This window comes from Sceloporus undulatus, chromosome 2, assembly GCF_019175285.1.
Source record: "Sceloporus undulatus isolate JIND9_A2432 ecotype Alabama chromosome 2, SceUnd_v1.1, whole genome shotgun sequence".
Classification (NCBI taxonomy): Eukaryota; Metazoa; Chordata; class Lepidosauria; order Squamata; family Phrynosomatidae; genus Sceloporus; species Sceloporus undulatus.
In genome coordinates, this window is record NC_056523.1 from 323,315,625 (window position 1) to 323,340,578 (window position 24,954).

The 24,954-nt window shown below is 41.4% G+C and overlaps 1 protein-coding gene across 4 annotated transcripts in view; it reads right to left on the bottom strand.

Moving 5' to 3' along the window:
• Positions 1–5,332: 5,332 nt before the first annotated feature.
• Positions 5,333–24,954, bottom strand: part of SETBP1 (SET binding protein 1) — a 386,679-nt gene continuing 367,057 nt past the window's right edge. For 3 of the 4 annotated variants that reach the window (XM_042450073.1, XM_042450074.1, XM_042450075.1), the window contains exons 4-5: positions 14,566–14,739; positions 5,333–9,311 (exon numbers count right to left, since the gene is read on the bottom strand). In XM_042450073.1, coding sequence (XP_042306007.1) covers positions 8,758–9,311; positions 14,566–14,739 — 728 coding nt within the window. In that variant the 3' untranslated portion in view covers positions 5,333–8,757. Of the gene's footprint in view, positions 9,312–14,565; positions 14,740–14,763; positions 15,352–24,954 lie in introns of those variants that run through there. The other variant, XM_042450076.1, reaches the window with a different exon arrangement.

Sequence of the window (24,954 nt, forward strand, 5' to 3'; positions counted from 1 at the left end):
GATTGTATCTTTGTATTTGTATTTTGTATTTATTTTATTGCATGTAATCCCGCCGTGATCTGCAGAGAGAGGCGGGAGATATAAATAAATTTTATTATTATTATTATTATTGTCTTGATGTCAGTTAATAACAACAATTGACCAATGTTGGGTAATACAGCTAGTGAGCAATAAGCACAAGAAGAACATGTTGGGGCTAAGCCATCATCTCGTGTAATAACAGCCTCCTTTTAAAGACTCAACTTCTGTTACTTCTCGTCGAGAAAGAAAGTTACACTAAAAAAGCAAGCAACAAAAAACACCAAACCTACTTCATTTTTTTAAAAAAAGGTTTTTAGGACCTTTAAAAAAATGAGAGAACCAGATTTATCCATGACCACAAAAGAGAACTGGTGAGTGCATACATTTGTATCCCTAGAGCTATTAAACTTCTCAGTGATGTGAACCAGATGGAAAATAAGACAAAAGAATTCACAACTCATGGTAGACTGATTTGAATTCCTTTAATTTCACACAATGAATAACATATGAATAGGATTAACTTTTTTTCCTTTTTTTCTTGTATTTTTTTAATAGTTAAGTGCTCTATACTGTGCTAACCTGATTTGGTAGCGAAAGGAGCTTCCTTTTAGAAAAAAATGTTTAAAAACCAACATCTAAAATCATGAAAAAGCATGACATTTTAGCATGCCAGATGTACCTAACCCTCAAATAACAGCAAGTCTGTATCCATTTTTTAAATGTACAAAAATGCCTCATGAATAAAAACCGTTACAAAAAGAACATTTCAAACAAATGTACAAGTTTTTGTCTTGCCTCTATATTCAATAAAATACAAATACATTTTTTTGCTCTAAAATATGTTTACATACAATCAAAGGAGAACATGCAAATTACACGTTAAAAAAGGCGTTTAAAAACCACTTATGAATACAAACTAAAAAGTAGCCAGCACGACTTATAGAACAATCTTGTGCCCCGTTCATTTTTGTAGGATTTTTTTTAATTTTTGAAATACAGTATATACATATTTAACACTTTCTGTGCACTTAGTATTATTATTTAAGAAACAGCATTTAAAAAAAATAAACCAATTGACATGGGTGCGTACCTTTTCCTTCCCATGTTGACCAAATTGGCATCTCCTTTCCTTTATTTTCTTTTTCTCCAACTCAGGGGGAGGGGGAAACAAGCCTGTAAATGACTGCTTGTTTTATTACTTAGTAGGCAGGCATTTTATGAAGATCTCCAATAAATTTCCTTGGTTGAAATGTGCTTCTGATTAACAACCCAGTCCTAAGATTTGCTGTGCTAACAATTTAATGGTTTGAATGGAGCAAATCCAATAGTGTCATTAAATTTTCAAACAATAATGTTAGGCCAACATTGGCAGCAAGGTATGCTCCTGCAAATGTTTAGAACTGAAGTGTAAATCAGGAATTGTTGCACATGACTATCCAAGTGGGGCAGGGGATGTATTTGAACAGAAAGTATCATTAGAAGTAGACCTTGTTCCAGTTCCCACAGAGAAACAGAAAGAAGAACATGTGCTTACCAGAATACAAAGAGTTTAAAACTAAGTGATATTTGACTTCACCCCAATTTATTTGGGGTGAAAATATTCAGAGAGGATGGAGGAGATGGACTTCAGAGCATCTTTACTGTTATAGTCATAATTAATGGCCCCAGCTAGAAGCATTGCAAATGAACTGACTCATCCCTAGAGCAAAATTATATTTTCACCTACAGTTAGATTATTGACATTGAAGTTTCAATGTTCTGATATTTCAATTTGTACATACAGTTATATCTATGGACTTTTTATCCATTGATTCAACTATCCACGGCTTGAAAATGTTCCAAAAAATTTAGAAATTCCAAAAAGCAAAGCTTGATTTAGCCATTTTATATATGACATTGTATATAAAGGGACATGAACATGCACAGATTTTGATACCCATGGGGGGTCCCGAAATCAAATCACAATGGATATAAAGGACCCACTGTACAACCAAACCTTTTACTGAAATTATTATTTTTTGTGGGGCCTCTTACTCTTTTCTTTCTCTTTCCCCAACAAAACATCATAACTGAGCCCTTGACAGGTTAACATAGGACTATATAGTAAGTTAATATTTTATTGGAACAGTAGTGCAGTCTAGGAATGCAGTTGCTCAGAATCAGCCAGGGAGAACTACACAGACATGGACACTTCCATGTGCACTTTTTGATTCTGAATGTAAAGATCACATCCAGTGTGTTTCCATTACAGTGGCCATCCATTGCAATGGAATGGATTCCACTGCAAGATGTTTTGAGTCTGAGATGGCTGGAGGAATCCTTGGATGTGAAAATGGATTGGGGCCAGATTCCTGTCACCTGCATACCATCTTATTCATGTGTATACGTGAATGCAGGTGTTTACATTCATGACATTCTGACAAATCTGTTTTTGGAATTTCAACATTTCTATAACCAAATCATCTGGAAGATGGAGGGATGAGGTTCTTATTCTTTTTTTTAAAAAAAGCTTGTTATTCAAATACTGTGTAGCATTCTGTAGCCTTGAGCCCTACAACTTAATCCTTAACCATTTCTTGTAATACATTAATTATTGTTATTATTCCATTTGTGGCTTTCTTTCAACACACTGACAGGGTACATGACATGGCAAAATACACATTTTCAGCTCTATCTATGCATTATGATTTCCAATTTAGTTCTCTGACTTGACAATATCACATTATTGCCACATATCCCATAAACTTGCTCTGTATGTTGTTTTTAAATTCTGCTGGAAAAGCAAACTTCTGAAAGGCAGACATGGAGTGTGTGTGTGTGTGTGTGTGTGTGTGTGTGTGTGTGTGTGTCTTTAAGGTGCCAGAAGGCTTTTTGCTAAATATTGTGAGGGTCTTGCAGCTCAGTCATGAAACAGTGACATCAGGCATCTCAAACCATCAGTAGTGCTGGGATTTTTGGCCCTTCTTCCTATATAGCTACTGGTAGACCAAAAACTCTGCTTCAAATGGTTTACCAGCTCTCCAAGACAGTTTTCTATGCTTTTAATGATATTTGGGGGCTGTACACTGGAAGGAGCCCACATGCTGTAGTGGTTTGTGTTGAGCTAGGATTCCAGGAGACCAGGGTTTGAATTCTCCCTTAGCCATGGAAACCCAGTGGTGATGTTGGGCAAAACACACTGTCTCAGCCTTAGAGGGAAGCAAAGACAAACCTTCTCTGAAAAAATGTTGCCATGAAAACTCAATGATAGGATCACCATAAGTTGAAGTCAACTTAAGGCACATAACAACAAAGGAGGGACACTGGATTGTCTCCTGTCTGTGGAAGCTCAATCCGTGCAAGAACGATCAGGTATGTATAATGACCCAGGATTTGCTATGAGGACTGGCCCAAAGGTTGTTTCAGATGATGGTAGTTTGACCCTATGTATATTTACTCAGAGGATGAGTCCCACTGCATTCAGTGGGGCTTTCCCCCAAGGAAATGTGTCCAGAACTCCAGCTTGGGTTGTTGTTTTATGAGCGTACACTAGGATATTGACAGCAAATACATAATGCCCAGTCTCAGGTACATAATGTCTCTAGAAGAGATATATTTTGCATCTGTGGCTGCCCCTTTCTTCATACTTTGCAAAAATTAGCATCTGTTTGTCTCTGTAAATAGACTTGTCTGCACTTCTATGTGTGTAGCAGCCTAAATACCTAAAGAGACCACATTGCATCTGATCTTGGAAGCTGGGTCAGCCCTAGTCAGTATTTGGATAGGAGACCACAAATACCAAGTGCTGTAGTCTATATTGCAGAGGAAAGAACTGGAAAAAACACCTCTGAATGTTCCTTGTATTAAAAAAAAACCTATGACATTTAAAGGGTCGCCATAAGCCGACAGGTGATTTGAAGACACATAGAAACACACACAGTGATAAAATAAATGAATGAAAATTACTACATGAAATTACCAATGAAAAGTAATACAGTACATGAATTCTTCTCCATATGCCTAACACATATGGGTGAATCATATGTGTTAGTCATTCTTTTTTCTTTCTTTCTGGATTTCCCAAATCTATATAATCTAAAAATGGAAATGGGCATACACACTTTCTATTTAGCCATAAGCACATTTCTGCCAATGTTTTCTGCCAAAAAAGAAAAAATGTGTTTGAATAAAAAAATATACATTTTAAAAGTGCATATGGAAAAATGCACATGCTAAAAATGCAAACACACTTCAGTTAGTGCATGAATGTATACAAACATTTAGTGTGATTTTAAAAATGCTTATAGAAATACATTTTTTTAAAAAAGGATGTTCAAAAACATCTCCCAAGGAAGATTAATTTTTCTCATTTTTAAAAAATATCTTCTGCAGGAAAGTGACACAGAATATGTGTAGAAGTGTAAAAAGGAGGAGCTCCACAAAAACAGAGTTGTCAGATGGGCACCTCAGCTATTGAACGTTGTGTGAGTGAGTGCGTGTGCATTTGAAGGTGTCAACCTTGTCATACGAAATTTGGATTAAAAAAACTGCAGAGATCAAATTAATGAGAAATCATTCACTGTCTCTCAAGTGCTCTGTGATGTCAAAGTACTCAGTGCTGCTAACATTTTTCTTTTATGATGATTTATATTTGCATTGAAAAAAGCAAGTGTCTTGTAATGTGAGCATCAAAGAATCATTTGAGTTGACAGATGTTCAATGGCTCAGCACCAGTCTTGCTATAAAACAGATATCCTGTATTCATGAGCTATCAAGGCTAAGAGTAGCCACTGGCTGTGGATGGTATAGTGGCCTTCTTCATCTGCAAGGAGATAAAGCTTTCACTTTTTCTGTCTTCCAGGTGCTATCAGCTTTTCTGTACATAATTAATAATCTGCCTTTGGCTTGGAGGGTTACAACTTGTGCATGATAACCATAAGGTAAGGTGCCCAGGTTGAGCACGGAACATCTGATTTATCTATTGTTGCCTGGATAGAAGCATCAGCGAGCTGTTGCATACATTGGTATCTCCCAAAGGGTAATATTCTCACATTACACAAGGCACTTCCTTTTCAAAGCATATCTCTTGAATTCAGAGGCACAGCTAGGTTAGTCTGGAATATCAGTGTGCAAAGGGATCTTGTTGCATCTTTGAGAATAAGTGAGTGAAAGAAGTTGCAGCATAAGCTTTTGTGGACTTGATCTGCTTTCTCAGATGCATGGAGTGCTCAGGAAGGACCTTTATAATCAGTCACCATACCCACAAGTTTTGCATTTCTATGGCTATTCATACAGTCTGATTATAAAGGTCCTTCCTGGGCACCAGTTCACTGCATGCATCTGAGGAAGTAGACCAAGTCTATGAAAGCTTATGCTACATCATCTTTTGCTCAGTCTCAAAGGTGGTATAAGATCCCTTTACATATCTCTTAAGAGAGAGACAGAGAGAGAAAATACCCAAGGCTTGATAAAATGCTCATTGTCTTTGAAGTACACTTTCACTCAGGATGGATTTTGCTCATGAACTGCATTGATCATGGCTGAATGGGAACTGTGTGGGATACGGCAGTTTAAGCCATGCCAAAACAACTGGAAACTGTCACCAACTGAGCTCATTTTCCAAAATCCAGGATGGATGGAAGCAGTAGGCTGATTTCTTGAGCCATATTGTGCAGTGCCCATATTACTATATCACGTTCCATAACATGAAGTCATATCACCCCAGGATGGCTCCCACACCACAAAAGTGATGCTAGAAGCAGATTTTAAGTAGCTGAAAATGGATGTAAGCTTAGAAGTGCAACTCAGGAAGCAGAAACCCTGAGCACCTCTTTGAATTTCCAAAGCGAGTAGCTGTGTTAGTCCATTGCAGCATTAATCACAATTTCCCATGGCATCTTAGAGATAAACATATTTCTTATAACATTTGAAACCCTCTGGAGAAGATTTTCAGGGGCTAGCGGCAGGGAGAAGTGATGGTTATTGTGATGTTTCCTACATAAATGGAAATCCAGTTCTGAACCCAGCCCAGTATCTCTATATGTGCTACTGTCAGTACTTTCTGCATATAACTTTCCACCATTGAATGACTGTCAGCATTAATCATAAGCACTGCACATGCATCTGAGACTGAACAACACTTCATGAATGTACTGAAATGGACATTGGTGCATGTTACTCACCCTGTAACAAATCTCCTAGCTTTTGGGGATCTATAGGACTCTATGATTGATTTGGATGGGGTGTTTAGTATCCCAAATGTTCCTGGCATTCTAAAACTGTTCACTATGAGCAGAGAAGAAGACCCAGAGCTTGGAAGAATTACTTCTTCTTTTTTTAAAAAACTACAATTTCCAGAACTTTCCAGCCAGCATGTTGTTTAGGGATATCTGGGGAACTGTAGACCAAAAGATAATATGTCTAAGCACTAAACACCACATGGGATGAACTGCCCGTCAGCGTGTTTTGTACAATACAACATCACATGGATATCAAGTCTTTCCTGACACTTAAGAGGAGGCAGTCTCTGGCACCATGGCAACTGCTCACACTGGATCATGTAACAGGAGGAAATGTAAAATTGCTTTCATGACAATTTGCAAATAAAGAACAAGAAAGATTCAGATAGTTAGTGAGGTGGAAGTGGGGAAGGGATGTAGGGATGTACCCCCCCCCCCGCAAGTTCTGCAGATTATAATGTTTTCTTCAATATCCCTCACATCTACTCTTTTAAACAACTCCTTTGTGTTTTACTGAAGCATGTCTTCTTTATGTCTCCAGTATGTGCTGAAAGGCAGAAACTGTGCTACCACTGTGCAACTCTCTACCATGATGAAATTTACAAGAAAAAGAAAGGAATTGCTCATCTATGAATTTTAAATGTTCCTTTAAAAAACAACAGCAACAAAGAAACTATAACTACTGCAATGAAAGAGTACTCTCCTTCAGAATGTTTGTTTGGTCTGAACAATTTGGCTTCCAACGAAATAGCAATAATTATTGATTGATTTAGCTATGCAAAATTGCTTCAGATATAGATGCATATCCAAGCTTTTAAAATATTGGTAAATAAAAGTACACTTTGAGTTTGAACTGGACAAGTGAAACTGACAATTTAGAGAGACAATTTATCACACTGTTTGTGTCCATGCAGACTGATTTCCCCCTTTTTCATTATAATTACAATATATACAAAAGGAAAAAAAAGCCAAAATATTTTTCTTTAAGGCAACCACAACTTGGGGAAAAAGGGTGTTCAAAGTGGTATTAGTACAACTGCAGTGGTGGCACCCTTTGAACATTTAGCTCATCATCATTATAATTTTTTTTTAGATAAGAACACTTAATCCTTTTATATTTTAATTTAGAAAATGCCTGTCAAGAAATATTTCTTCCTCTGCTCTCAATTTCTGGGTGAATGATTTTTCAAACAACTTTTGCTGATTTCATTTTTAAAAATGTATTTGTAGATATATTTTTAAGGGGGAAAAAAACCAAGTCAAGGCATTGCTTCACCACTTGGATGCAAACATGCTGATATGTTTGTCCCCAAGTTTCCCAACTGAAGTGCAAACAGCATCAAAGAGTTGACAGATTCGGATATCTTCTGGAGTCCTTGCCTTTTAAGAATAACAAGACCCCAATATTCCTGCTGTTCTTTTCTGATATGTTCCCAGTCTTCTGCTCCCCGGGTCAGTTGGGCGATCAGTGAACAACTGCCTCCATCACCAATGGGACCCATCAGTCACTTGATGGGAAGGCTTTTTTTATTGAAAAGTTGGCATCTGTTCTTATGTGAAATGCTAAATTCTTTCAGTATATTCCAGGATGGTCATTAGAGATTTGCTTAGTTTATGGTGGGGGCTCCACTCACCCTCTCTATATCACTCACCACTTGTTAATTTACATTGGGCAATTTTTTTTGAGAAGTGGGGAAGGACCCCCCTCCACAAGATTTTGAGTTAGTGATTCAGATATTTTATCATTCAGTTAGTTGCTCTAAGCCCGGAGAGAGTTTCTTTAAAAATATCCCAAACCTGGTAAAATATGAGAAAGATTTTGCAAAGCAGATTAAAACCAAGAGGACAGTTGAGAAGCCTTTTTTGTGTGTGTGATGTGGGAAAAAAAGCAGAATTAACTTCCATTTCCAAGAGCTGCCAATTTTTTTTCCTTTCAAGGGCTCTTGCTGCCTAAACAGCTGTATGGCAAAGAGAAATCTGGTAAGTGCAATGTTTTCCCTTCTAGTTATCAGCAGTGACTGGAAAAGCTGCTGGTGGTAAGTTTCGTTCTGCCACGCATCTGTTACAAAGCTTCAGAAGCCTCTATCTGTAAGGGTATTGGCAATCCTGATAGGGATAATATTAGTCCTGCCATGTGTAAAGCTCTGGTGACTTTGAATGAACCCCCTTCTTTTCTGATATACAAGAAACATCACATTTGGTGTTGTTGTTGTTAACAGAAACTCTGTAAAAAAAATCACTAGGTTTGGAAATTCTTGCTCTGAACCCCTTCACATTCCACTTTATTAGCCCAATGGCTAATGCCAAAGATCTGTCATTATTGTAAATACTATTATTAATGTTATTATTACTGGTCATTCTTGTCTGATTTCTTAATGATGTGCTACTGAAATACAGAGCAAGTCCGATGCTGTAGATGTAGAAGATGTTGAGTGGAGGGGCCCAACCCAGAGCTCTGGCCCACTGGTCCCAGGACACTCACCATTCAACACTGTCCCTTGATTGGCCATGTCTATTATTAGGGGAGGGTTTCACTTTCACTTCCTCTAGTTTTCCGGTGCCTTTTCACTTTCACTTCATCCTCCTCTACCTGCAAACACTGTTGCAGTTTGTTTTTTCTTTTTCCAACTCTTGCTGTCCGTGAAGGAGGAGGAGGTGGTGGTGGAGGTGGCGGCGGCAGTGGTGGTGTCTCTCGAGCCATATGTATGACAGCCTCAATGGTGGCTGAAATTGTATCTTGATTGGCTGCTTGTTCCATCATTAAAGGATTCATCGCAAATCTTTGACCTCGTTTGCAAGGGAGGTCAACACATTTTTCCAAAACGGGCATTTGGTCTCTGGAGTCTTCGTCAAAAGAGAGGGGCTGTTTCCGGGGACGACCTCGTCTCTTCTTGACAAAGTTATTGCCTGTCTTTGATTGTCTCTGCAGCCGCTTGGCTTTTAGGATTTTATTCACGTGATCCAGGTTCTTCTTGGTGGAGAGAATCTTGGTGTAGTTACACATCTTCCGGACCTCGCACTGGATTGCTTCGATTTCACAGCGCTTGAATCGTTTCTTGAGTGGTGAGCTGGCTGCAAGGCAAAAGGAAATGAGGAAGATTAAGTTCAGAACCAACTGGAATTGGCACACAGGTCTGCAGACATAATAGCTGAAATATGATTAATGTCAACCAATGGAAAGATTTGCTTGGGCTGAAGATTATGAATAATGGGAGAAACATGGGAAATTGCATACCAAATAGAATAATGAAAATATTTCAAAATTATTTATGATAAAGGCAGTCACAGAAGAACAACCATTTATATCATAAACCTGTGATCATGCCATTAAAATTACCTTAGCACGATTAGTTGAATTAATGAATTGAAATTAGTAAGATTCCAGAAATTAGAAATTGTTTTCATCTCCGGGTATCAGTACTTGCAATCTCACCAGGTATGAATTTCTGAGGTGGATCTTTTCATGTTTTGCCTGAAAGCTGGGCCAAATGCCTCCAAACCTTATCTCTTCTACTCCTAAAGAACCCCCCGACTCCATGAAAACATCTCCAAATGGCTGAGAAACAGCCCCAAAAAAACAAACAAACCCCCCCACCAAAAAACAGAAAAAAGAAAAAAGAAGGAGCAGGAAGCCATTTCTATTGAGCCAAGGCATATTGGTGCAACCTGCAGGAGGGTCATAGGGGTATAACATATCTTTTATCCCATGCACAGTTGGTCCAAAAACTGGTTCATGTGACCAAATGGCCATGACAAGGTTTAGCCTGGTGAAGTGGTTGTGCAAGTGCTTTAACTCATGCTTTCCATGCTGTAGAGAGGGGTCCCATGCAGTCTCAACCCAAGGCTATTTTTGTATGCCAGTATAACTTTTTGTATGGGCATAAAAATAGGTAAACTGTCTTTCCCAGAAACATTATTATTATTATTATTATTATTATTATTATTATTAACCTTTATTTATGAAGCACTGTAAATTTACACAGTGCTGTACATACAATCTTTTTAGTTAAATGGTTCCCTGCCCTCGGGCTTACAATCTAAAAAGACATGACACAGAAGGAGAAGGGAGTGGTGGAGGGAAAGTGTAAGAGGTCCAGCAGTTCCTCTCTACCTCCAAGGCCTGGACCAAGGCAGATGGACTGGAGGGAGGGCTTGGCTTCATAATGGATGGTTAATCTTCCAGGAAAAATACATACTCTCAAGTAGGATAATGCATATACAGTACATAGCAATACAGGAAATGGTTTGATAAACAGGCACCAAATAGTAAGCGACAATTATGCAATGCCTGGGAAGGCTTTTCTGAACAGGATGGTTTTCAACTCCGTTTTGAAGTGATGGCTCTTGTTTGTTGGGAAAGAAGGTTCCAGGAGTGAGGGACAGCAAGTGAAAAGGGGCGAATCCGGGATGGGGCAGAGGAAATCCTGGGCTGAGACAGCAGACCATGACTACCAGAGTGGAGAGCCCGAGTGGGAAGGTGAGGAGAAAGAAGGTCTGATAAGTAAGGAGGGGCCAGTCCATGGAGGGCTTTAAATGTCGCCAGCAGGAGCTTATACTGAATGCGGAAAGGGAGGGGGAACCAGTGAAGGGATGCCAACACAGGAGAGATGTGGTCAGAGCGGTGGGTGGAAGTGATAATGCATGCAGCTGAATTCTGGACAGAGATTAAAGGACGGAGGTGAGAAAGAGGAAGCCCAGCCAGGAGGACATTACAGTAATCAAGTCGTGAGATCACTAGGGCATGGACCAGGATCTTGGCAGTAGAGGCGGAGAGATATGGTCGGATTTTGGCAATATTGTATAAAGAGAATCTACAAGCCTTGGCTGTGGTCTGGATCTGAGGGATACACGACAGAGAAGAGTCAAAGATAAAACCAAGACTGTGGGCTTGCTGGACTGGTTGAATGGAAATGTTGTCCACAGAGACAGAAAAGGAGTGTTGAAGGTTGGGCTTAGGAGGAAAGACAAGAAGCTCTGTCTTGGACATGTTGAGCTTCAAACGCCGATGGCGCATCCACTGTGAGACAGCTGTAAGGCAAGATGAGACTTGCTGTTCAAGCCTTGGAGAAAGGTCAGGGGCAGAAAGATACAGCTGGGTGTCATCGGCATACAGATGGTAGGAAAAACTAAAAGAGCTAATGAGTTTTCCTAAGGACAGTGTGTAGAGAGAAAACAGAAGGGGACCCAGAACAGAGCCCTGGGGAACTCCAACAGATAAGGGAACAGGAGAAGAAGTCTGACCACCTGCAACTACTGCAAAAGATCTGCCAGACAAGTAAGATCTAAACCAGTCAAGAACAGAGTCTGAGAACCCAAGGTCAGAGAGTATGTCAATTAGGAAAAAGTGATCAACGGTATCAAAGGCTGCAGACAAATCGAGAAGAATGAGAACAGAGTAAAGGCCATTAGCCTTGGCCTGTAAAAGGTCATTCGAGATCTTAGTGAGAGCTGTCTCTGCAGAATGCCTTGGGCGGAAACCAGACTGAAAGGGATTGAGGATGGAGTTGGCTTCAAGAAACTCAAGACAGCGCGAATAAACAACCCGTTCCAAAACCTTAGAAAGAAAGGGAAGAAGAGAAATCGGACGGTAGCTAGACAAAGAGGAGGGGTCAAGAGAAGGTTTTTTCAGGATTGGGGAAATGAGAGCATGTTTGAAGTCCGACGGGAAGGAGCCTGTAGAGAGAGAGAGATTGAAGATATGGAGAAGCGAGGGCAGAAAGGAGGGAGCTACAGAGATTAGAAGACGAGTAGGAATTGGATCAAGAGAACAGGTTGCAGGTTTGGAAGAGTTCAGAAGTGTAGAGAGTTCATCCAAAGAGGCAGGAGGAAACACAGAAAATTTGTTAGGCGAGGGCAATAGAAGATTAAGAGCAGAAGAAGAATCGGGGGGGGGGGGACTATCTCAGAGCGAATAGAGGTAATCTTAGAGATGAAATAATTAGCAAAGTCATTAGGAGAGAATGATGAAGAGACAGGAGGAGAGGGAGGTTTAAGCACTGTGTTGAAGGTGGAGAACAAACGCTGCGGGTGCCTCTCATTGGCAGAGATCAATGATTTGTAATAATTCTGTTTTGCCATAGAGAGGGTGCGTGAGAAGGAAGAAAGAACAAATTTGAAATGGATAAAATCAGCCCACTGTTTGGACTTTCTCCAAAGACGTTCGGCCGCTCTAGAGCAGGACTGGAGAAACTTAATGATGGGGGTAAGCCAGGGCTGAGGCCTAGTCTTAGAGGAAGAAGTGCGTACAGAGACAGGGGCAAAATGGTCAAGATTCGAGGAAAGAGTGGAGTTAAATAAAGACATTGCTGAATCAGCAGAATCCCCGAGATTTAGGGAAGAGAGAGATGAATCCAGGGTCAGACCAAGACGGTTAGAGTCAACAGATTGAAGATCACGAAAATGGTGTTGAACAGTATGACGAGGAGGAGGATTATAGGTAAGAGCAAAGGAGATTAAATGATGGTCAGAAAGTGGAAAGTCAAGTGCCAGGTAGTCAGAAATGGCGCAGTTTGCAACAAGAACTAGGTCAAGACAGTGACCAAGAGAATGAGTTGAAGAGTTGGAATGGGGTTGGAGGCCAAAAGAAGCTAGCAGAGAGTTAAAGCAAGATGTTGTAGGGTTATTGGAATCGTCAACGTGGATATTAAAGTCACCTAGCTACATCCAGGAGTAGCTCTTCATCTTTTAAACTGCCTGAAGCCTTTTCACTTCACATTTTATAAATGTGGACATCCAGCCACTTCTGTCCCCACTGACATTTTTTGGCAGTCTGTGTGTAACTCCAGAGGGTGTTAGGGGTCAGAAAATTGGTAGTCAAACCTGCCACTGTTGCCCACTTCTGTTGTAGAGTATAGCAGCAGGTAGGAGAGGGAAGGGGGATGCATCAAAGGCTAAAGTGTTTATTTTTAACCTCCCCCCCAAGCATTATGAGTCTGTTGGAGGAGACCTTCAACTTCATTTCCTATCTCATTAAAACAGTTTGAGTTCTTAATAAATTATCAACATCTGGGTGAAAGACAGACCAACAGCTAAATTTGACATGAGCTGTGCAGAGAAATGTACTAGTTTCCTGACTTAGAATGAGACATAGGAACACTATCCTCCTGCTCAGCTCCAGGAAAGATTCACTGTCTTTAAATTGGCTCTTTAGTTTGAGTTAGCAAGTCTTTAGTTTGAATTAACAATCTTATTAACACAAACCCAGGATTAAGTCAAGTAGACTGGAACAGGAGAATGGATGGCAGTGTGCTTAAATGAATAAAAGGGTGGCCCGCCTGCATTGATTAGAAGCCTTGCAAACTCAGACTTGAGATACACATAATTCTCAGTTGCTCTCTCAAAACAATTCTGCTCTGGCCATCTTCCTGCCATCTGTTCACTGATTTTCAAAGTATTTCTCTTCCACTTTTCTCTTTGAAAGAACACACTCACTGGCCAACAGCAATGAATTCAACAGCCATAATCTAATGAATTTTGAGCATCAACAAATAACTTACAGAGGCAATGTGAACCATGCAACTGTTTACCTATTCCCTCTGGATTCTGTTTCACTGTGTTCAATGGGATGATAATGCCTAGTGAGTGGATTTAGGATTGTGCTTGTAGTTGCCACACACCAATGATATTTGAATAATAAGTCATCTACTTTTAACTTCCCAGTCATTCAGAAGCAGCTCTTAATGATTACTGTTAAGACCATCATGCTGTTATCACTATTTCATTTTACATCCCTGCTCCTCCACTGGCCACTGTGTGTATACATATTTCAGATGACAAGGCTACTCCATCCATGTGAAAATGTGAGCAAGTTTATACTAAATAAATCTTATTTGTTGTTAAAGTATAAAATATTGGTCAGAACGGGGTGGGCAACTGCAGTGTCCTATGCATATGTACACCCCTTGCAAAAGAAGCTGGGCATTGATGCAGAATCATCAACATTTAATTCAAGGTTGTGGTAACAAAGTGTGAACATGCGGGTGTCATTATGCATGCAGATGTACATTGTGTATGAATGTACATGTACACTGAGCATGCATGCAGTCTGCACATCGATGCACAAGCACATTTAATTGTGCAATGAACAGCATGTTTGATATTCTGGTTCAGTTGTACAATACCTCCATTAACACAAGGGTCGAGAAGAAGAATTAATCTGTAATTATACTACAAGCCCTCAGCATGGGACCTTGGCCGCTGTTACATTTCCTGGTGGGATGGATACAGAGTAGTAGATGCTTTCAAAAGAGTGTTTCAATCATTCAAGGCCCACTACAGGTCTTGTTGCTGCCTGCCATTTTGGAAATACTGAGCTACTCATGCTTACCTGCTTCTGATGGTGCTGATGATGATGTAGGTAAAAGAGATAATATTGGTACTGAGGACATTGCAATGCTGTCAAGAGATGCTGGTTTCCGACGGGTCATCACAGCAGAAGTAGAACCCTCATTTTTATTGTGAAGTGAATTCTGGTCTGCTTTTAGATGGGAACTGGTAATTCCTGCAGAAAGAAAGAAGAAACAATGGCAATTACCAGGGTAGGGAACTTAGACTAATCAGAAATATACTATAAACGCCTTGCTGTGCTTCAAAGGGAAACTACCACCCCGACATTCTTCAATTATAAATGTGCTTCTAATAATGGAGTTTTGATACTAGAGAGGATTATGAATTTTTTTTATTAGGTTTCAGTCATTTTTGCCTGAGGACATAACATAAACATTGATTCCTAGCCAATGCATTATTGCCTCACAAGTCTATTTTTAAAACTATATGAGGAGAGATTATAATCACATCTTTATTTGGGGCTGTTTTTCCATGTGCCTCCATGCACTCGTGTATCTTATCACACAATTACAAGCACTTGGACAGACAGGAATCTCATTACGATCCAACCACTTACCCTAGAGCAAAATTTTCCACATATTACCAACCCAAGATATGGCTTCTCACAGCATCCGCAATGGAACTGGTAAAACCAGTCCTAACTACGCAACGGTCTCTTGCATGGTCTTTATACTGGATTCACCAAACCTTTACTGTCATTGTCATTCTCTTTATCTTTCTCCCGCTTATCATGAATCATCATGATCACTGCCATCCATTCTTTCTCCTAAAAGAGTGATGGACAACTTCAGCTGAGACTAATTTTTCTCTCATATTGTCACACTATTACATTGCCAGATTAAAATGATCTGAAAATGTGACTTGGAATGTGCACTGGGAGTTGCTTCTGGTTTGTACTTCTGAGGGTTTGTTGGGTGTTTTTTGAATCATAGGAATATACTTCTAATTCAACCTCCTGTCATGCAGGAAAAGTATGTGTGTGTGTGTTAGGGGAATGACTCTTTAAAGCTTACTGTGTTTCCAGGGCTTTTTCTACACTGTCCAGGATACTCCAGGGGTGGCCTGGAATATCCTTGGCCCCACATCTGTCCTGCTTTGTCCCCATTACCTGTGCTTCTGTTTCTGTGCCATGGCAGGTCTGTTGCTTCTGATGTCAGAACAAAACACCCAACGACACACACATGTTGGTTGTCTTGTTCTGAATTCAGAATGAGCTATCTGTGGTGGCAGCAAAGGTGATGGGCAGCCCAGTAGGATGCCCATATAGACAGATACTGTAGCATGGAAACAGAATCTCCCTGGAAGATCCTGAGCGATAACTATGTTTTTAAAATTTGTTTTAACCTTGTTATCCGCCAATTCTGGTGCAGAACATGCAGGACATTGTCCAGACTGTCCACACCAGAACTGTGTGTTCATATCCAAATAGGACAACATCAGAATGGGGAAAGAGGGCTTTTGGCTAGGAGACCTCTGGGAAACTTTATGGGCATTTTTTTCATCCTCAGATTAAATTAAAATATAGAGAAATACCTTGGAAATGAAACTCCATGATTGCACTTTCTCCATATTCACCCTAAGGAGTCAAAGTGCTGTACATTCATACTATTCTATTTTGTCCTAACAATATAATTATGAAATAAGTTGGCTTGATAGGTTATGACTGATGGAAACCAGAATTCACAAGCTATATTTAGAGACCCACATTCTGGCTCAACAAACCAAGTGCTCAGCCTGGATGAAAGCCCAGCCTAGATCTATGACACTTGAAAGTGAAGAAATGAGAGCCACTAGTGTGTAGTGGTTTGAGTGTCGACCTATGACTCATGAGACCAGGGTTCAAATTCTCACTCAACCATGGAAACCCACTGAACGACCTTGGCAAGTCACACTCTCTCAGTCTCAGAGGAAGGCAAAAGCAAACCTCCTCTGAAAAAAATCTTGTCAAGAAAAACCCATGATAGGTTGGCCTTAGGATTGCCCTAAGTAGGAAACAACTTGAATGAACACAACAGATCAAAGAAATACGTTAACTTCTGATTGTAAACATCCTGTCTCCCTTACAGTGCATGAATTTTAATGTCAAGAGAGAAGCAGAGGCGCATTACAGACTTCCCAAAACAGGCAGTCCCGCGCCACTGCCGGTTGCTGCATCCGGGAACCACAGCAGCCAAACCGCGCGGTTCCCAGGCGCAGCAACAAAGAAGCGCCAAAATGGTGCTTCTTCCTGTGCCCCAGAAGAGGCACCGCAAGGCGCAAGGCGTGCACTCGTGGTGCCACTTCCGGTACACTACGTCCAGATGCTGCGCGTCTGCGACGTCAAAATGGTAGCACCCATCTGTATGTGGCACTGCCATTTTGACGTAGTTGTTACGTGTGAGGGGCAAGGCACGTCAGGAAGCGCCGCCCCTTGCACGTAACAACGGTGCCCCATAGGGCCCGTCCGGAACGCGCCTAAGAATGACTCTCACAGTTCAACGGAGAGATATGAAACCCCCAAGAGAAAGACAACCGGCAAAAATATTCATTACAATTTCTGATGTTGTTTTCTTCTTTTCACTTTTTTTTTATAGGACCAAGTTTGTGAAATTGCTTGACACTATGGAGAACTAGTGGAAACAAAATGATTTTCTCTGTTTTACTAATGTTAATTTCTCTCTCCCTGTTTTTATTGTGGGGTTGTTGTTTTTCTTTTTGCCTGCAAAATTAAGTTTTCCTTATATTTAGGTTACAAGATCCTTACAGTTCAGGTTCTTCTAACAAAAATAGCAATTTTGTAACAAAAATTAGCAATTTTAAAAAATAAGTTCAATTTCTAATTATATCCTGAATAAACCGTATGTTTAATCTAAAGATTATAATAATTTATGCCAAACCATTATATATAATGCATTTACATTTCCAAAGTAACAAAGTGATTTTGAATTTGTTGGCACTAATATTACCTGCAGTAAGTTCCTCCCAGAGGACTGGAGAGCGCAGGGAGGATTGTACGGGAGGAGGCGGTCTCTAAGATAGCTTGGACCCAAGCCATTTAGGGCTTTAAAGGTGATAACCAACACCTTGTACTGGGCCTGGAAGCTGATAGGCAGCCAGTGGAGGGACCTCAAAACCGGAGTAATGTGGTCCCTCCTAGATGTACCTGACACAAGCCTGGCTGCCATGTTTTGAACCAGCTGTAATTTCCGAGTCAAGCACAGGGGTAGCCCCATGTAGAGTGCATTACAGAAGTCAAGGCGTGAGGTTACCAGCGCGTGCACAACCGTCTCGAGATCCCTTACTTCCAGAAAAGGGCGCAGCTGGCGTATCAGCCGAAGCTGATAACAGGCACTTCTGACCGTCGCATTTACCTGATTTGTCATCAGGAGCGACGAGTCAAGGAGCACCCCCAGACTGCGAACACAGTCGCTGGAGGAGAGTGTGACCCCATCCAGGACTGGAGGTTGCAACCCAATTCTTGGTTTCGGGGCTGTTACCATGAACACCTCCATCTTGTCTGGATTCAGTTTCAATCTGTTTTTCCTCATCCAGGCCATTACCGCCTGAAGACATTCATTGAGAGAAGAGATGCCATCGGAATTCGAGGCCGACGAACGAGATACAGAGAAATAGATTTGGGTGTCATCAGCGTACTGATAACACCCAGCACCATAACTCCATATTATCTCACCCAGCGGCTTCATATAGATGTTAAATAAAATCGGGGACAAAATAGCCCCCTGAGGAACCCCACAAGTGAGGTACCTCTTACTGGAGCTACAGTCCCCGAGTAGCACCCTCTGAGACCTGCCCGAGAGGAAGGACCGGAACCACTGCAAGCAGTGCCCCCGATACCTAACCCCTTCAGGCGGTCCAAGAGGATGCCGTGATCTATAGTATCAAAAGCCGCTGAGAGGTCTAAGAGCACCAACAGGGTCACACTTCCCCTGTCAATGCTCAGACGCAGATCGTCGGTCAAGGCAACCATGGCAGTCTCAACCCCAAAGCCTGTCCTAAAGCCAGTTTGAAATGGGTCTAGATAATCGGCTTCATCCAAGACAGCTTGGAGCTGAAGGGCAACCGCTCTCTCGATCACCTTGCTCAAAAATGGTAGCAGTGACACCGGCCTATAATTCCTCATATCCAGGGGGTCCAGGGAAGGTTTTTTCAGGAGCGGCCTAACCGCCGCTTCCTTTAAACAAGATGGAACATGTCCTTCCCTGAAGGATGCACCGATGATATCCGTGAGGAATCTCATCAATGTATCCCCCCCCTGGACGGCCAGCCATGATGGGCAAGGGTCAAGAGGGCAAGTTGTCTTCCTCACCTTACCTACAAGTCACCATGATCCATGATCCACTCAAAGGCAGATAAGAACAACTGAGAAGGGCAAGATTCTGCTCCCACATCTCTTCTTTGCCTTCTGAGTTAACTGGATATAAAATAACTTTGCACTTTGAACTCAGGTTTGTAGCAACTGACATAAGCTGAAGACATATGGGGAAAAGTGGGAGGAGGAGGGAGAAACTGGGACATTTTAAAAGCAGATGAAAAAGTGGGATGTCAGAGGATTAATTGGGACTGTCCCAGCCAAATCATGACAGTTATGGTCTATGCACTTTTACCAGGTACTTGCCTATCAGGCTCATTTCTGGTATCCAGAGAAAGGTAAAACTACAAAAAGAATTGGTTAGCTGACAACCACAATTGAAAAGTATCCGAGCACAGATCCTCCTTGCCTGAAGCTGCAAATATGGACCTCTAGGTTACTCGGTTTCACACTGAGCTAAAATAGGGACTGACACCATTTTTCATTCATTTCTTTTTTATTCTTTCCTGTAGTCTGTCATGGAAAAAATAAAGGTGTCAGGAAGATTTTTTTTAAAAAAATGAATAGGCTGGGAGAAGTCTAAAATGGCTGCTTTCCAGTTGTAGATTACCTTCCCAAAGTAATAATGATAAATTAGCTTATGTGGTTAAAGCTCCTAGTAGGACTTCACGGGATAATGTGAAAGTAAATGCATGGGAGCAGACAGTGAATAGGTCCCAGGGTAAAAGTTGGAATCAAGCATGAGTCCTCCTAGGTATGTAAAGCTGAAAGTCACTGCTGTTATGCCTGCTGTTATCCCTTTCCAGTTTTTGGAGCATGATTTTACTTTGCAGAATCAGAGACCTCATGGCTTTGAGATTTTAGACAAGTCGCTTTCCTGCGCAGATTTCGGATAACAAAGCAGAATGTGCAAACCATATGAGATGGTGTCATATGCGGTAAAAATGTGCAGCAAATTAGAGCCATGGCAAAGTTGCAAAGATGGCAACAATTGTAGCATGTGTACAGATGTGTGTGTGTGTGTGTGAGAGAGAGAGAGAGAGAGAGAGAGAGAATGAAAGAGAGAGAATGTGTACGCAGAATATAATAATGCTAACCACCTCCTGAATTCAACATCTGTTGATAATTAAGTGGAAGATCCTGTATAAAAAGCTCTATGAAAACTAGCAGCTGTAACCCCTTGACCTCTATTGATAAAAAAAAGCCCCCCTCAAATCCCCCTCCTCCAACTCAGGCCTCTGTGAAGCTGCGCTTCACCATATCAAGGGGGCAGTCATCCATTTTTCAAAGGTAATCCCTCACACACCACTTATCCTTTCCAAATCTCTACCTGCACACAGTGTTTGCATTAGGGACTCTTGATTTATGGATCTTGGCTCCTTGGATGCAGAGGCCTACTTCCTGTTGCCTTGGTTACTTGGATCCTGGCTCAAGGTTAAACTATTCCCAACTCAAAATCAGTGGCAGGCCCAAGCATCTAACTGCCTGGGTTTTATTGACTGCCCTAGGCTGCTCTGAAAGTCAAAGACCAAAGTGAGGCTTACTGCCTTCAGGGGGAGTCAATGTCTCCAATATTTTTTTTATTTTGCATCCTCAGAAGAGGTTATGGGATGCAGGTGTGCTTGGTGGCCATCTACCTGGGCTTAACCAAGGTCGCACAAATCATGGAAGCTGCTACAAATTTGACAAGTGACTTCCACGAACCTACCGCCCACCCTTTGGCTCATCATTACTTCTCCGCAGGGCCCTTCCTATCTTAAGAGCTCACTTTTGTTTCTGATTTCTTTTGGCCCCATTACATAATATAACTCACACTTTCCAGAATGACCAGTCCAGATGGTTGTAGGTTAAGAACCTACGAAGGAAGGAACCAGATGAAATATCAGGAACAAAGCTTCACAAAATATTAAAAGGCCACCTCACCTAAGTTTGACCTTCCCCTAGGCAACAGAAGCTAGGCTAAAGCAAAAGGGACCCATGGCTCAATGGTGGAACACATGCTTTGGACCCAGGCAGTGCCATCTACAATAAGGGTGAGGAATAGGGCGGTCAGAGTGAAAACTCTTGCATCTTTGTGTAGAAGGGAAAATTTCAGCAACCAGCTAACAAGCAACACATGCTAAAATCCCCTCTTTTGTTGTTTGTTGTTGTTCTGTGCCTCCAAGTTGTTTCTGACTTATGGCCACTTGAAAGCAAACCTATCATGGGGTTTTCTTGGCAAGTTTCTTCCCAGGAGGGTCTGCTATTGCCATTCTCTGATGTTGAGAAAGTGTAGCTTGCGCAAGGTCACCCAGTGGGATTTATGGCCAATCTGGGAAGCAAACCCTGATCTCCAGAGTTATAGTCCAACTCTCAAGCTGCTGTTCCACATTGGCTCTTTTTAAATAAGCACAGGAGCCACCTCCAGTTTTCACTCTGGCAACCCTGTGGGGCTAGTGTGAATCTGAATCAGGATCGACAACTGAGTTTGAGTGTTGGACTATGACTCTGGAGCCCAATACCCAGCTCAGTCAAGAAACCCGTTGGGTGACCTTGGGCAAGTCACATGCTCTCAGCCTTAGGAGAAAGGAATGGCGAACTTCCTCTGAACCAATCTTGCCAAGAAAACCCCATGATAGGGTTGGGAAAGACTTGAAGGCACACAACAACAACAACAACAACAATAACAACAATGATAATATTGGGCCAGATGGGGAGATAAGTTATACTTTCTGAAACTTAGTGAAGAATGGAGGTGCAGGGCTGGTCCAAACACAGACTACAGGCTGGAATCCTGTTGGTTTTTCCCAAATACAGTAGCCGTATTCAATCAATTGTTGAATAATGACATAACATGTAGGGAAATCCTGCTGATTTAGTGCTCTTGTTGGGATTAGTAATAGGATTTAAGCCTATGGTGAATTTGGTGAACCACTTGGGTGTCTTTAATGCTAGATTGAAAATAATCTTTGGTTTGAGCCATCAAGCCTCTTCATGCATTCTGATCCACATAACCCACATCAGTTGTTCCATAGCTGATCAGTAGTCCTGAATACAAGTCCCTAGTTTGTAAATCTGAAACACATTGATGGGCTACAAGGGTTCCATCAATACACCACAGAAGGCTTCGTTGTCAGCCCACCCCGCTTGTCATGAACCTTTTGTCAGGACTACCCAACTTGAAAGAAATATGCAGAGCAAAAGGCAGGTTGTTGACAAGTTCTGAACATAGGGTGAAGACAGATGTACCGCCTAAGGGGCAACAGAAGTGATCAGTGCCCTAAGAACAGGAACTGCAAACTGCAGCTAATATGAGTCAAAACCACTGTCAACACACACTAGCGTGTAAGCCTGTCTTCACCCTCAGAGAAGGATAGTTGAGCTGGCAGAGGGCAGAAAGTGACTGTCAAAAACTGCAGTTAGTTGGTGGGAGGCTTTGCTCGGAAGCTGGAAAGCATTTGCCTTAATGCTCACTCAGGAAGAAATCTATCTAAGCAAAGGGTTTTGCTTTCTGAATCTGTACCAAAGGAGACCATCGGGCCTTTCCTTCTATACAATTATAACACCATTCAACACTATATTCCACTTCAACTACCATCGCAACAGCCTGTGGTATCATGGGGTTTGTTGTTTACTGAGGCACCAGAGCTCCCTGGCTGAGAATTCTAAGTACAGTACCACTTCCTAAATTACAAATGCCAGGATTACATAGGCTACAGCCATGGCAGTTAAAATAGAATCACTATACAGTGAACCCTTGTTATATGCTGGGGTTCAGTTCCAAGATCCCCCATGTATAATAAAATCTGTGTATGCTCAAGTCCTATTAAATATAATGACATAGCAAAATGGTGTCCCTTATAAAAAATGGAAAATCAAGGTTTGAGATATATATATACACACACACACACACACACACACACACACACACAGTCGGCCCTTCTTATACACGGATTTTTTATACATGGATTTAAGCATACACGGTTTGAAAATGTTCCAAAAAAGTATAAATTTACCTTGATGTTCCATTTTTTATTAGGGACACCATTTTGCTATGTCATTATACTTAATGGGACTTGAGCATACACGGATTTTGTTATACACGTGGGATCTTGGAACCAAACCCCAGCGTATAACAAGGATCCACTGTATATATAATTTTCAAACCGTGGATGCTTGAATCCGTGTATAAAAAATACATGTATAAGAAGGGCCGACTGTAGCACTATAATTGTATAGTGTGAAAGATCTTTAGGAAGGAGACCATGCAGTTACATAAGTATTGGAGAAGGCTTCTGCTACAATGGAGTAGCTACTAAGGGACTAAGGGGCTGTACAGACGGGCGGCTGAATGCCACCCCCTTTATCCCAGATGGAGGCCATGGCAACCACACACCGCGGCCTCTGGAGAGAGCAAAAAGAAGCCCTGAAAAAAGGCTTCTTTTTGCATCCCAGAAGGGGCACCATAGGCATGCTGGCACACCATGATTGCGCCTCTTCCACACTGTGCCATTTGGGCACTGTGCCCGATGTGTGTCATCATGGTGCATGCCATGCGGCACGGTAAGGGCTTTGAGCATGCGGACGCTCAGCCTCACCACATGTACAGGCCAGCACATAGTGCCGGTCTCTGCAGCCCCTAACATCTCAGAGAAAGACTCCCAGGTGAAGGTACTTTTTCTGTTAACTCCACCTTCACATCACACTTTTTCTCATTTCCTATGTGACGAATTTGCATGGTTTGGCTGGGGATTTCTGTCCTGGCAAGGAGTTAGACTACATTAGATATGTTATTTTTTCTTCTTAAAGGCAGCAGCAGGTGATTTTGCCAATTTCCTTCCCAATACATGAGAGTCTTCAAAAACCACAGTTTTTGAAGCCTTTTTGCAGTCTGGGAAATATTTGGCACAAAATTTAGACATGGCTGATTTGCACTGAAAACATCTTTTGCTACCTAGAAACATTATATTCTACATAGAAAATGCATTTTGTATAGAGTAAGTTCCAAACTGTGACAATTTTCTGGTCATGGCTTCTCAACACTTGAAAAACATTTTTTTCCAATAATTTTTCAAATATTTTTCAAATTAAAATATTTAGTAGACTAGATTGTCCTTGTGGTCTATTCCAACCTAGCATTCTATGATGCTGTGAATAATGAAATGTCTGCCCAATTGCTGAATGCTTTCCTTTTTTCCATGGTCAGCTTGGGGGACGGAAGGATGACAACATTTACTTAATTTAGCTGTTGTTGCTGTAGTTGTGTGCCATCAAGTCATTTCCAACTTATGATAACCCTATAACAAACCTATCATGGCATTTTGGTATCATCATATCTCTGGCCTCAAGAGACAGTGCCCTCCCTCCGTAACTGTCATCCTTGGGCCTGTGAGGGAGAGAACAGGCTAGCCTGAAGACACAGTATTCTTGACTGTATGTTATATTGTAACATGTTTAAAATGTATATTCCCTTTGAACTTGGAAACCGCTTTGATCTCCCAGGAAAAGCGGTATAGAAATAAATATTTTATTATTTATTATTATTTTCTTGGCAAGATTTATTCAGAAGGGGTTTTCCTTTGCCTTCCTCTCAGGCTGATAGACTTTGACTTGCCCACGGTCACCCAGTAGGTTTTCATGGCTGAGCAGGGAATTGAATCCCATTCTCCAGATCTGTAGTTCAACAGTCAAAACACTCTGACAGTCTCAGCAAGTAGGGGCGGGGCGCATGTGCGTACTTGGCCCAGCTCCTTGTTGCGGCTTGGTTTGCCTTGGGAGAATGAAGCCACAACAAGGAGAGGTGGTGTGCGGCCCTTCTGGGCGGAAATTCCACCCCTTCTGGCTGGAAGGCACCCAACTTGCTATGGGATTCAGGGAACAGTAGTTTAGTGAGGTGCAATAAGGTCATCCATGGGGTTTTCTTGGCAAGATTTCTTCAGAGGAGGTTTGCCATTGCCTTCCTCTGAGGTTGAAAGACTGTGACTTGCCCAAGATCTCCAAGTGGGTTTCATGGTTGAGCTGGGATTCGAGCCCTCATCTCCAGAGTTGCATGCTAAAACTGTTGGCTCTTTGTTCTTATTA